Source organism: Convolutriloba macropyga, chromosome 7, assembly GCF_964194025.1.
Source record: "Convolutriloba macropyga chromosome 7, txConMacr16.3, whole genome shotgun sequence".
NCBI classification, from domain to species: Eukaryota; Metazoa; Xenacoelomorpha; order Acoela; family Convolutidae; genus Convolutriloba; species Convolutriloba macropyga.
In genome coordinates, this window is record NC_134474.1 from 57,586,923 (window position 1) to 57,600,053 (window position 13,131).

At 33.3% G+C, this 13,131-nt stretch overlaps 1 protein-coding gene across 1 annotated transcript in view; it reads left to right on the forward strand.

The window, feature by feature from the left end:
- LOC142342401 (uncharacterized) overlaps positions 1–9,930 on the forward strand; it is a 30,045-nt gene extending 20,115 nt beyond the window's left edge. Inside the window, exon 8 of the mRNA XM_075393716.1 lies at positions 9,553–9,930. Within this exon, the coding sequence (XP_075249831.1) occupies positions 9,553–9,765 (213 nt within the window). The 3' untranslated portion in view covers positions 9,766–9,930. The remainder of the gene's footprint in view (positions 1–9,552) is intronic.
- The last annotated feature ends 3,201 nt before the right edge of the window (positions 9,931–13,131 follow it).

A 13,131-nucleotide genomic window follows, 5' to 3' on the forward strand; every position in this document is an offset into this window, starting at 1 on the left:
ATATAATATTTAACGTGGGTCTGTCTTTTCCATTAACCCCCCCCCCCCCCCCCAGCTTAAAAGTCAGATAACCGATAGCCCCACGCCAACATGGTAATTAAACCATAATGGGGGCTTTATTTTCAAAGGGGGCTATATATATTCTAATTTGTCACTGTTTTCCGAGTAGCGTGTTTATGATTTCATAATTTGTCACTTAAGATTTGTCACCAGATAACAATATTTCTCAAGGGGTCAATTGTATGTCAGCTGTCATTCTAATCCTCAATTAGAAAAATGAGAGATTTTAATGCTAATACTTCCTAATTAGGTTATCTCTCATTTCTGCTCAAGTAGTAGCGCTAGTAGTATAAACAAATCGCTTTACGTTCGGAATTTAGTCTATCAGAGAGAATTCGCAACGTTCACTTTTAACTGACAAGAGATCAAATTTTCATCGCTGATTTCCGCGGTCAACGTAGGGCATTTTTTTACTAAAAAATACATTCATCAACGCTAAACAAGCGGTATCCACTGTTTTATGAGAAAAGGCTTAACACTTCCTAAAAAACTTTTATTTCTAGGCAATGTGCCACCTGATATATTTTCCTTAGTTTATTTGAAAAATGAAAATAAGAGATGACCGCGTTGTTCAAACCTCCAAATCTACTTGAAAACAAAAAACCAATTAACTCGCTAGCCTGGCTGTTTCTCACAAGTCAATTTTCGCCCATCATTTTCTCTTGCGGAACAATACGGAATTGACTAGTTAAATTTTTTTATTTCTAGAGATGAATTTTTTTTAATTTTTCATATTTCCGACATTTTCACTCTTCACCTTTCGAGTAAGCTATTGTGCTTAAATATCATTAACATAAATTGCACAATTTTTTATTGGAAGTGAATTTAAAGAATAAAATTAGATTCATTTAACAAAGAGATTTAGAACGACAGGCTAGAACTTTTGAGGCTAAATTTTGAGATCAAATTTTCAAAAAGTGGCTATAGTTTGTTTCTTTATAATCAATTAGTGAACTTTTAATGCATTGGAAAAATTTATAATTTTTTTTCTAACTGTGATAATAGATACAAAAAAAGATTGTATATTGCGTACATCAATAAACTTGTTGCTATCATTTAATTTGATTATTTTAACTGAATGAAAACAATTCAAATGCTATTTGAATTAAAATGAGTGTAAAAGAAAATAACGTTTACTCTAACCCCTTTATTTAAACACCAGGCGTACGCACATTGTCAATCTTTGCCTGAGTTTGAATAAATGAAACAGTCTGGGCCGGCTGCCAAAACATAGCTCCCAATTTTGTGGCAAGAAAATTAAATAGACTTTTTAAAAAATTTTTGTGCTATTTGTTTAGAAAATTTGCATATAGGCTACTCATTTTTCTTAAGAGGACACAATGATTACCGTCAATATCAATAGTCATGAGGCATGGTATCTAAGACAATTTAGAGCAAAGCTCAAGTAGCTGACATCTAAAACAAGGCATTTTGTAAAAATTTTGACACGGTACATTTTAGAATTCGAAATGTCGAAAAACACTACAACATCAATGAAAATTGACGCAGATTTTGACGAGGTAAGAAGCCAAATAAATGTTCTGTAATACAATTCAAAGACGACTGATAATAAGATAAAAGTGAATACCAGAGGAATTCAACTTTTCCAGCCATGCAGAACACAATTGCAGCTAAAAGAATTTAATCACACTTTCATCGTGGAGCATTTGAAAACCAAATGTTTTCTATGTAAAAGTGAAGAAAACAAAAACAGCAATTGGAGTGCGAATAGCAAACTGGCAAAATATATAACAGAAATGAAAAGGCGAATGAAAATTTGAAGTGAGCAAAAAATCTAATATTTTCAAAAACCTTGTTAATAATTTCTATAATAGAATCTTAAATATTTAGATTATTTTTTTGTAACAATCATAAAAACATTTTTTTAAGACAAACTCTAGTTAAATTTGAGAAAAAGGACGAAAAATAATTGTTTTTCAATGAATATACTGATATTGTTTTCGAAACAATTTTTTTCTTGCCCAATTGTTCGAAATAACTAACCTGCAGGATGGCAGAAGACTAACTATAACATTTAGAGAGAGCGGGGCAAAAAACAGAAACAATAAATTATTTTTTTTAAAAAAAATGATAAATTAATATAAAACTCTACTGAGCAGTCTAATTGTAAGCAAAGAAGAAATAATTTTTGTCATAAAATGGTTCACAAGGTGAGAAAACATCACATGGATTGCACGTGACGTGAGATTTTATCAGAACTCTGCGTCAACCGACGACCCATTTGTCGAAAGTATCAGACAAAAACCTTCCAAAATTTTTGGTCTGAAAAATATCAGAGAGTGACCGTATCAATTGAAATATAGTGTTTTACACTAAAAAATCTGCACCTGAAAGTCATCTAAAACCTTTTAGAGATAATGATGCAACTTAGTTTCCTGTAGGTATTATTTATTTATCCTGTTTTGGAAGATCGAAGTCAACCGAAAAGAAAAATTTGGCGAAAACTTCCAATAAAAAAATCAGAGCACTAATAGAATACAACTTTTTTGGATTGCAAAGGAAGAAGCAAAATACAATCGACAGAAAAGATAAGCGGCTATTGATGAACAATTTTACTTCATTTCTTTTGGAGTAGAATTTCGGACTAATTCTTTCTTAACAAATCTCACTTTCATGAAATCTTTTTTGTATTCATGACCATCATAATGTGCTAGCGCTCATTTATTTCGTAGCCGTCTTAGGTTTTTTCACAACAGAGAGTTTTATGAACCGTTTAATGATTTGATCTAAAAAAATGTTCGAAACACTTGTTTTAATAAGAAAAAACTTAGATTTTCTTAGTTTTTTTGTTATGTTTTCTTCGCTGGATATTGAACTTTGACAGCAAAATTTCTTGGAAATGGTAAGGAACTGCTCTCTGATCCTAAAAGAGGAATATTCAGAATGAACAGCTTGAAAATGTTGTTAGAAAAATATGAACTTTAGTTTTACGGTTAATTCTTTAAATTTTCTAATTAGACCTCTTTCAATGTTGCTGTTCAATGCTTCATTGGCCTTGTTGTTACTTCAAAGAACGCTTAGCAAATATTTTTCATTTTTTACGTTAGTTGTGAATTGAGAGACTAAAAATCTGTTCTATTCCACTTTTCGAGTCCAAATTATTAAGCATCATTCTCGTCTCCTCTTCTCATACCCGTATCGAACTTTTTTGATAGGTTGGAACACTTCTTGTGCAAAACTGGGGCCAATCTGCCGTTTTTGTGTATAATTATTAAAAACGCCCATTAACTGAAGAAACCATGTAAGGAATCCTGAGCAAGCAATTTCAACAAAACAGAGGAAATAATTTTTTGTTTCACAATTTTTGAGAGATTATTTATGCTGACTTAGATTAGTATATGCCCCATGTTCTCAGTTTTTTGTTCCGACCCCACTTGTGGGGAGGAGGAACTATATACTCAAATGGGTTATTTTTTGTTCAGTCAATTTTGGCCGATCGATATATTCATCGTAGAGAAATGTGAATGGTATCATTAAAAAGCTCGTCCATCGTAGAATTTGAAACTAAAAAGATTTTTTCGAGAATCCGTTTACTTCGAGGAGTTATCGAGGATTGAAGTTTTCTGTGAAAACGGGATAATTAGCATGATTTTGCTCACATTTAGTGAAATTTTTCTTCAAATTAAGATCTTTTTTAATAAAAATTTTAATTCAAACTTCGATTTCATTCAACAAAATCAATCGATTTCGAGTCCCTAATAGACGAAAGGCGATAAAAAGTCTAGTTATGGTCTCATAGGGAAGTTAACTATCAAAAAAATTCAAATTATATTTGCGAGCTCTTTTTTTTAGGAAATTTGTTTATATCTTTTTTGTTTTCTTAAGTCACCTATAGACTAGTCACTTCTCATACCGAGGTTCCGTTAATGAGAAACCTGATTTACAGTCTAATGAAGCCCAATGAACAAAATTTCGTTTTCAAGGAATCGCTCGTGTTTTTTTTTTTGGATTCGATTCATAGTTTTCGTAATTTTTAATGAAATTTCGATTTTCTGTTTGAGGTTTTCCTAATTTTTTGGAGTCCTATGGCATAGACTCTTTGACTATAAGTGCAATAAAATCCGTAAGGTGCAATAATTGAACCTATCTAGAGCTTTGAGTGCGCAGCTAACGGCTGTCAAGACTTTAAAAGTCATTTTTCGAGAATTTTTTTCAACGTCAATCGATCCTAACCTCCTTTTCGTGAACAGTAAGTCAGTCGCTGTAATGACAGGTCCTTATTCTTTTCTACTGCAACCAAAATTATTCTGGTTAGTGGTTCGATCCTCTAACTAGTTGTTATATGACTTCAATGCCACAAGATTTCAAAATTAAAAAAAAAATTTCTGAATTTTTTCTCATTATTGGTCGCTCTTGAAATCTTATCATATTATCCTGATACTAATTTTTCCCATTGGTTTAGAAAAATTGTTCAATGGATCGTGGTGAAAGTTCTCAGAGAAAAGCTTATGGTTTAAATGGCTTCGACAATTTCTTCTCGCTATTTTATTGATTTTTTGCTTTTTGCCTGTATTTGTTGTTGTTTCCATAGTTTTAAGACTTATTGTAATGTGATATTGATTGACTATGCACGAAAAAAATCCTTGGATTGCAAAAGAGGCACAACAGAGCGTATTTATTGGCTTCCGTTCAAAGCTATTGAATTTAATGGCTGTTAAGACTTTAAAAAGGATATTTCGAGAAAGTTTTTTTAACATTAACCGATCCCAAACACATTTTCGTGATCACGAGCTGTAAAACAGTCTCAGTAATGACAGGACCTCCTTCTTGTTTACTGAAGCCAAAATAAATCTGTTTGGCGTTCTATCTTCCAAATATTTGTTATATGACTTCAATGCCACAAGACTTCAAAATTTTAAAAAAAAATTGGACATTTTCTTATTATTGTTTCCTCTTGAAATCTTTTCACATTATCCTAATACTGATATCTCTCATATGCTTAGAGTAGAGGCCAAATGGATCATGGTTAAATGTTTCAGAGGAAAGCTTATGGTTTAAATTGCTTGGAGACTTTCTTCTCGCGCTTTTCTTTTGGTTTTTTGGTTTTGCCCGTATTTGTTGTTGCTTCCACAGCCATAAGACGTATTGTGATGTCTTGTTGATCACCTATGCACGACAAATATTTTTGTCCTCCACTCGAAGCATAACTGAGCGTATTTATTGACTTCTGTTCAAAGCTATTGAGTTTAAAAGCTGTTAAAATTTTATAAACGATTTTTCGGGAATTTTTTTAAACATTAACCGATCCTAAACTCTTTTTCGTGAACAGTAAGTCAGTCTCAGTAATGACAGAACCCCTTACCTTCTACGTGAACCAAAATTAATCTGTTTAGAGGTTTTATCTGCTAACTACTGTTGTTATGACTTCGATGAACGAGTTTTTCTTATTTCTTTTTTAAATTTTGGATTTTTTCTCTCATAATTTTGGTTCCTTTTGAAATTTTACCACATTATCCTATTATTGATTGTTCCATTGGTTTAGAGAAGACGTTAAGTGGATCTTACATATAGTATTCAGAGAAAAACTTACGCTTTGAATGGCTTCGACACTTTCTTCTCGCACTTTTCTACATAATTTTTGGATTTTGCCTGTTTTTGTTAGTTTTCATAGTCAATGTTTTCTTGTAATGTCTTTTTGATAACTTATGAATTACAAGCATTCTTTTTGTCTCCTCGAGGCTTAACATAGCGTATTTTTTAGCTTCCGTTGAAAGCCATTGAATTTAATTGCGTTGATACTACGCTGTTAGAGTATCCCATTGCTGTTAGGAAATTAATTGAAAGTAGAAAAGTTTTTTCTGAAAAATTTGTTTCTTGATAGCTTCGAAAATTTTCTCGCTCATTTTTTTTCATTTGCTTTTTGCCTGTTTTTTATTCTTTAGGTAGTCATAAAGTGTTGACCAATCTCATTAGCTTGTAATTCAGGATTGAATGAATTATGTTACCCTAATTAGTTACTTCATAGCAAATAGTTTTGAAATTTATGATATTATACATTTTTTAGATTTTTCATGATCTTTCATTTTTTCAATTTTTGTGGTTCTCATCGTCAACTTGTAGCTTTTTTCTTCATTGAGAGGTCCCATACAATTATTTAATTTTGAAAAAAATTAACATGGTTACCAATATTATGACGTAATTGATGTTTTGTTTGTTAGACAATATGCGTTTTCATAAAATGTTATGTGAGTGGTGTATTTGTGTTTCTTCTTCTCATGTATTAGCACAATCGCGTAATAACAGATCCAAATGATTATCAAATATGGCCCAATTGAAGTTATTTATTCATTCAGTATAATTTTAGCTGAATTGGTATAACTAGAAATTGTAATAGAAGTACCTAATTTTCAGACATTAGCTAATTATTTTAATGGCAGCAATAATTTGTGTTTTCCCATTTTTTGTTAACTGCTGTTCGTAATTTTTTGAGTTTTTCTGCTTCTTTACTCCATTCCGATGGCTTAGTCGAACCAAAGTCGGCTCCAACTGCTTTAATTATGACTTTTTTTGTAAATTTATCAAGAATTATTTCGTTAAAAGCTAATGATTTTTAAGACTTTTAAAATTATCTGGTTTGAAAAATGTTAATTGATTTTTGAATATGGTCTCTTTATTTCTTCTGTTTGTCGACTTGTTACCTAGTCTTATTAAGGAAAATGCTACCTGCAGCTTAGTTAGGAAAAACTATTTTTGTGTAGTTAGGCTTTTGTCTGATTGTAATTTGACGTTGATACTAGGTGCTTTTAATTTTAGATTTCGAGTTTATGCCATGCAATTTTTGTTTTTGCTTTTTTGTTGTTGTTGTTGTTCTTCTCGTAGTCTTTTTAATGGCAGATGTCTTTGTAATGAGGCATGGCATTACTTAAATCAATTATTAGTTTGGTTGTGTAACGAGTTTTTTAAACTCAAACATATATTTTTGTTTATCTCTTTGCCAAAAATTTAAGTCAAAAGACAGTTAAGTCAAAAATGATTAGCGCGGGTTGGAACACCCGGGCCGAGGAATTTGGCCAAAATTATGTAAGATCAGCGGCAACTAGCGTTGAGAAGTCGGAAAATTCACCGCAATTTTCTTACATAATTTTGCGTTGAATGCGTTGAATTTAAAGACAAAAATTCAACGCATTCAACGCAAAATTATGTAAGAAATGGCGGTGAATTTTCCAACTTGTCAACGCTAGTTGCCGCTGATCTTACATATTTAGCGTTGAATTTAGCGTAGATCTTACATAATTAGCGTAGAATTTAGCGTAGATCTTACATAATTAGCGTTGAATTTAGCGTAGATCTTACATATTTTTGCGTTGAATTTAGCGTTGATCTTACATATTTAGCGTAGAATTTAGCGTAGATCTTACATAATTAGCGTTGAATTTAGCGTAGTTCTTACATATTTTTGCGTTGAATTTAGCGTTGATCTTACAAAAAATCAACGCGTAGAACTCTGGGTATGGGACTCGAACCACTGACCTCCTGTTTACTTGTCGCCTCTTCTACCATTGCGCCACCGTACCTTGGTTTCCTTGAGAGCCGCAATCCTTATAAAGCGTAGATCTTACATATTTTGCGTTGAATTTAGCCTAGATCTTACATATTTTTCGTTGAATTTAGCCGAGCTCTTACATAATTTCAACGTATTCAACGCATTTATCATGTGAGAAGTACTGGGAAAAATTTAAAAATTTTTTTAGTTTTGAAAAAAATTTGAATTCCTAAAATGGTCTGAAATGGTTTTTGCACCGTGAGAGAGCAAATGGTTATTTTTTGCCGACTTTATTTTTCTCAATTGTGCAGTATAGGGGTCGAAAATTAATTTTTCGGAAAAAACTTGAAAAATTTGAAATCATCTCCACGCTAAATATGTAAGATCTACGCTAAAATTCAACGCTAAATATGTAAGATCTACGCAAAATTACAACCCAAAATATGTAAGGTTGGCGTTGACTGCGTTGAAATTATGTAAGATCTACGCTAAATTCAACGCTAAATATGTAAGATCTACGCTAAAATTCAACGCTAAATATGTAAGATCTACGCCAAAATTCAACGGGAAATTATGTAAGATCTACGCTAAATTCAACGCTAAATATGTAAGGTCTACGCTAAAATTCAACGCTAAATCTGTAAGATCTACGCCAAATTTCAACGCAAAATATATAAGATTGGCGTTGAATGCGTTGAATTTATGTAAGATCTACGCTAATTTCAACGCTAAATATGTAAGATCTACGCTAAAATTCAACGCTAAATATGTAAGATCTACACCAAAATTCAACGCAAAATTATGTAAGATTGGCGTCGAATGCGTTGAATTTAAGTAAGATCTACGCTAAATTCAACGCTAAATATGTAAGATCTACGCTAAAATTCAACGCTTAATATGTAAGATCTACGCCAAAATTCAACGCAAAATTATGTAAGATTAGCGTTGAATGCGTTGAATTTATGTAAGATCTACGCTAAAATTCAACGCTAAATATGTAAGATCTACGCCAAAATTCAACGCGAAATTATGTAAGATTAGCGTTGAATGCGTTGAATTTATGTAAGATCTACGCTAAATTCAACGCTAAATATGTAAGATCTACGCTAAAATTCAACGCTAAATATGTAAGATCTACGCCAAAATTCAACGCTAAATTATGTAAGATCTACACCAAAATTCAACGCAAAATTATGTAAGATTGGCGTCGAATGCGTTGAATTTAAGTAAGATCTACGCTAAATTCAACGCTAAATATGTAAGATCTACGCTAAAATTCAACGCTTAATATGTAAGATCTACGCCAAAATTCAACGCAAAATTATGTAAGATTAGCGTTGAATGCGTTGAATTTATGTAAGATCTACGCTAAAATTCAACGCTAAATATGTAAGATCTACGCCAAAATTCAACGCAAAATTATGTAAGATTAGCGTTGAATGCGTTGAATTTATGTAAGATCTACGCTAAAATTCAACGCTAAATATGTAAGATCTACGCCAAAATTCAACGCGAAATTATGTAAGATTAGCGTTGAATGCGTTGAATTTATGTAAGATCTACGCTAAATTCAACGCTAAATATGTAAGATCTACGCTAAAATTCAACGCTAAATATGTAAGATCTACGCCAAAATTCAACGCTAAATTATGTAAGATTAGCGTTGAATGCGTTGAATTTAAGTAAGATCTACGCTTAAGCGTAGATCTTACATAAATTCTACGCATTCAACGCCAATCTTACATAATTTTGCGTTTTTTAGCGTTGACACCTCGGCCCGGGCATCATGTGCGAACGCACATTAACGAGCCTCCTTGTTACATGTTATTGTTTGGCAAGATTGGAATAAAACTTAAGGTGGATTTACGTTTGTGAATTTACGGTTTTGGATTTTACTGAATTTGGGTTTACGGTTAATTGCGTACTGATCAAATTGCGAGGATTGATAACTGGTTATCGTAAACAGTTCAAATTTTTCATCTTTCCAGGACTTCGATAGCTTAATGAGTCCTGACAGCAGACCAGACTCAGAGTTTTATTGTCATGATGAACACCACTCAGCAGATCCGGATAACAGACTGGCTTTCGATGATGACGATGCTGAATCACTGACCTCAACTATCGTATCTCCCTTGGACGCTACACAGTCCACGATTACTCCGGAGAGTGTGCCACAGCAGGATCTCCAGGCATTCCAGTAATCGCGAAGGACGTTCGATGGTTTACTGAGTAAAGAGAACAAAGAAAAGGAAAGCTTAGCAAACACGTTGACTAATCTTGCTAACAAAAACCAGTAAGATTTTCATGGATGAAAAAGTGCCCAGAGGGATCTTAAGTGAAATTACTAGGTGTATCAAATTTCGTTTCACAGGGAATTCAATATTTATGTGTTGAGCAAATTGAGTTATTCCTTTTATTCAGTTTCCTCTAGAACGTGAGTAGTATGGTAATCCGCCATATCACTATTGGGGGGTGGGGGTCCGACCCCCCCCCCCCCCCTACAAGACTTTCTACCACCAAAAAAATAATTTTTCTCTTAGTGAAACCAAGTTTTTTGGTTAAGTTTCGCCAGCCTGTGAGAAATTCTTATGTTAAGCCGCCTGGCTCAACTTAACCAAAAAACTTGGTTTCACTAAGAGAAATATTAGTGTTTCGGTGGTAGAAAGTCTTATAGGGTGGCGGTTCGAACCCCCGCCCCGACAGTCAAATGGCAGATTCCCGCTGTTGCATTGTTCGCTGTATATAGAATTAGATGTTACCTAAGTTTTGGACTCTCACTAAATGTTTTTGGTGAAAACATAAAAAATGCAATATAAGACAACAGGAGCCTAAAATTTTCAAAAATTTTAAGTTTTTCAAAGTCCTAAAAAGGTCTGAAGTGGATTTTGCGCTATGAAAGAGCACTCAAAAATGATTTTTTGTTGATTTCACTTTTTTCACCTATGCAGTATGGGGGGTTGAAACATAAAAACTTCAAACTTTTCAAAAAATTTTTCAAAGTTTTTCAAAGTCCTAAAATGGTCTGAAATGAATTTTGCGCTATGAAAGAGCATTCAAAACTGATTTTTTTGTTGACTCGAAAATTTTTTCAGATAAGGTCTCTACTATAAAAGATAGAAAATTTTTCTTGAAAAAAGTCAATTTTTGTTGACTTGATTATTTTCGTACAAAAATCAACTTTTGTTCAATTATTTATTTCTCTGTTTGAGATACAGCATGACAACCATAGCAACCATAGATTTGAAAAACATTCAAGAAATTTACAAACAAATAAAAGTTGACTACCCGGAATATAGTGAACGATTTGTATACTTTTTGGCAGCATGTCATTATCTGGACCCAGACATTAACTTGGAAATTGTTCTCAAGTCGAGACCATATGGTGGCCTTATTGGTATAGACAATTCCTCGTTAGACACTTACTTGAAATCTTATAAAATCCTTCGATTACATGCAATACTTCATGACGCTTCAGTGTTTATTACAGAGCATAGTCAGAAAGGCGCTGGATATTCCTACGTTTTACCTTGTCCAATCACAAATGCTTATATTGGTCACATGACTGGTCTAACGTTTTGCCTTTTCGTGAAAACGTTTAAAAGGAGTTTGTTTATTTTGCTGGAATGTTGAATTCTTAAGTTGTTGTTTTAGATTTTGAAGGTTTTCGTCACAAAAGACCGGTTTTATAATTAAAGAGTTATCGATTTGCTCAAACAATTTTTCAGACACAATCTTATTTCTACCACCACTGCCGTATAATTCACTTTCCGCTAGTGAGAGGAAATCTCACCAGTGGGTTATTAAGTTCTTACACGGTTTATCTTGGAGCACTGGCAGTTATGCTTTCTGGTTTCTGTTCCAAATCTTTATCGCAATCAAATTTCGTTTTCCTTCCGGAGAGTTCTATGCAAAAGGAAAAAAATGGGAATAACCGCAAACCTTATTGCAAAAGGAAGTTGTAGTTTTGGTCACTTTTTTATGCCCCAAAGTTGAAGAAATTTTTCATCCAATTAAACATTTTACTTGTCCATTACACGCTTTCAGCTTACGCGAGAAACAAAAGAAAAAACATTGCTAAAAGAAAAGCACAGTTGTATTTCTATTGGCTGCCAACCAATGAGCCGTTGGGTGGAGAAGGTAGCTCCTTCAGCTCTCAGCTCTTCAAGTAAATTCATCTCCAAGTTTGACAGTATGCAGTTGCATAACGAATGATAATCAAATAACTCTATCTTTGGTCAGAGAGGACAAAAATAGCATCACGGGGGCAATGTATTCTGAGGAAACAAAAACTTCTTTGCAACATAGCCGAAGTTGAGACGCCGAAGAAGCATCTGTCACCGCTCGAATATTTTCAAATGTACCATGTCTTTACAAGAGAAAAAGAAAAGACTGAAACTAACCCCTTTACCTATTCAAAAGTCGCCAGCACCGGTTCAAGTGAGCCTGGACGACGAAAGTCTCCCTGATGAAATCAAGCAGGTTGTCAGTAAAGGAAACGTGGATTCAACTGTCTACTACGCAAAGGATTATGGCATGCAATCGAACTAAAAAGTGACTTACAAGAAGGAAGACAAAGACTCTAAAAATACTACATATGAATTTTTTATGGTTGAGAGAGTTACTAACAAAATAATGAGCTAACACAAAAACTGATATTTTAATTCATTTTTGAACAAAACTTCTTTTAAAATGAGTAATAAAGAAGACCAGATAGATTCCCCTGCTGGAATAGGTTTGAATGATTTAGTTTTCATTGAAGAAAATCAAGAGAGACGCTCATGGAAATTAAGTAACTCTAAACTACCACGATCAGAGGTAGTGGATTTTACTCAAATTGTAATAATACTGTTTCTTATTGGCGTGTCTTTGATCAAACTTGTATTTTTCATCTTGATTGTGAAGAGTCAACATTTTGGTTTTCCTTGCTTTCATGTGCAGTTGGCTACGCGCTACCTAATGCGAAGCTATGAACAAGATAACTTCAACAAGCGATAGACTATTCATGGCTGTATGTGGGCCATCCTGCTGTGGCAAGACTGAGCTCATATTCCAAATGTTACCTAAAAACACTTTTTACCCAAAATTTTAATCTATTTATAACTTCTATCAACATGAGCAACCAAAATTCAGCTCTATAGAGCGTATCTTGAACATTTTTTTCACAAAGTTTTCTGAATTTGATTTCATTTCACAGCTGGAAAACGGTCTGCTTGTTTTTGACGATTCGTGCAAGAAATTTTCAATGACAAAGAGTTTTATAAACTGGCGACTGCTGGAAGTCATAGAAATATTAGCGTCATTTACTTTAAGCATAACTTATTCCAACAGAGTAAATGGTCAAGAACAATTGATCTCAACACAACCCACATCATTTTGTTCAAATCACCTAGAGACATACAGCAGATCACCTATATTGGCAAACAATTAAACAACACAAGTTTTTTAAAAGAAAACTACGAGTTAGCAACAAAATTACCCTTTGAACACTTACTCATCGATTGGATCCAAAAACTTCAGACTCCTTGCGTTATTGTTCAAATATTGTACAACCAGGTCCAACATTTTTT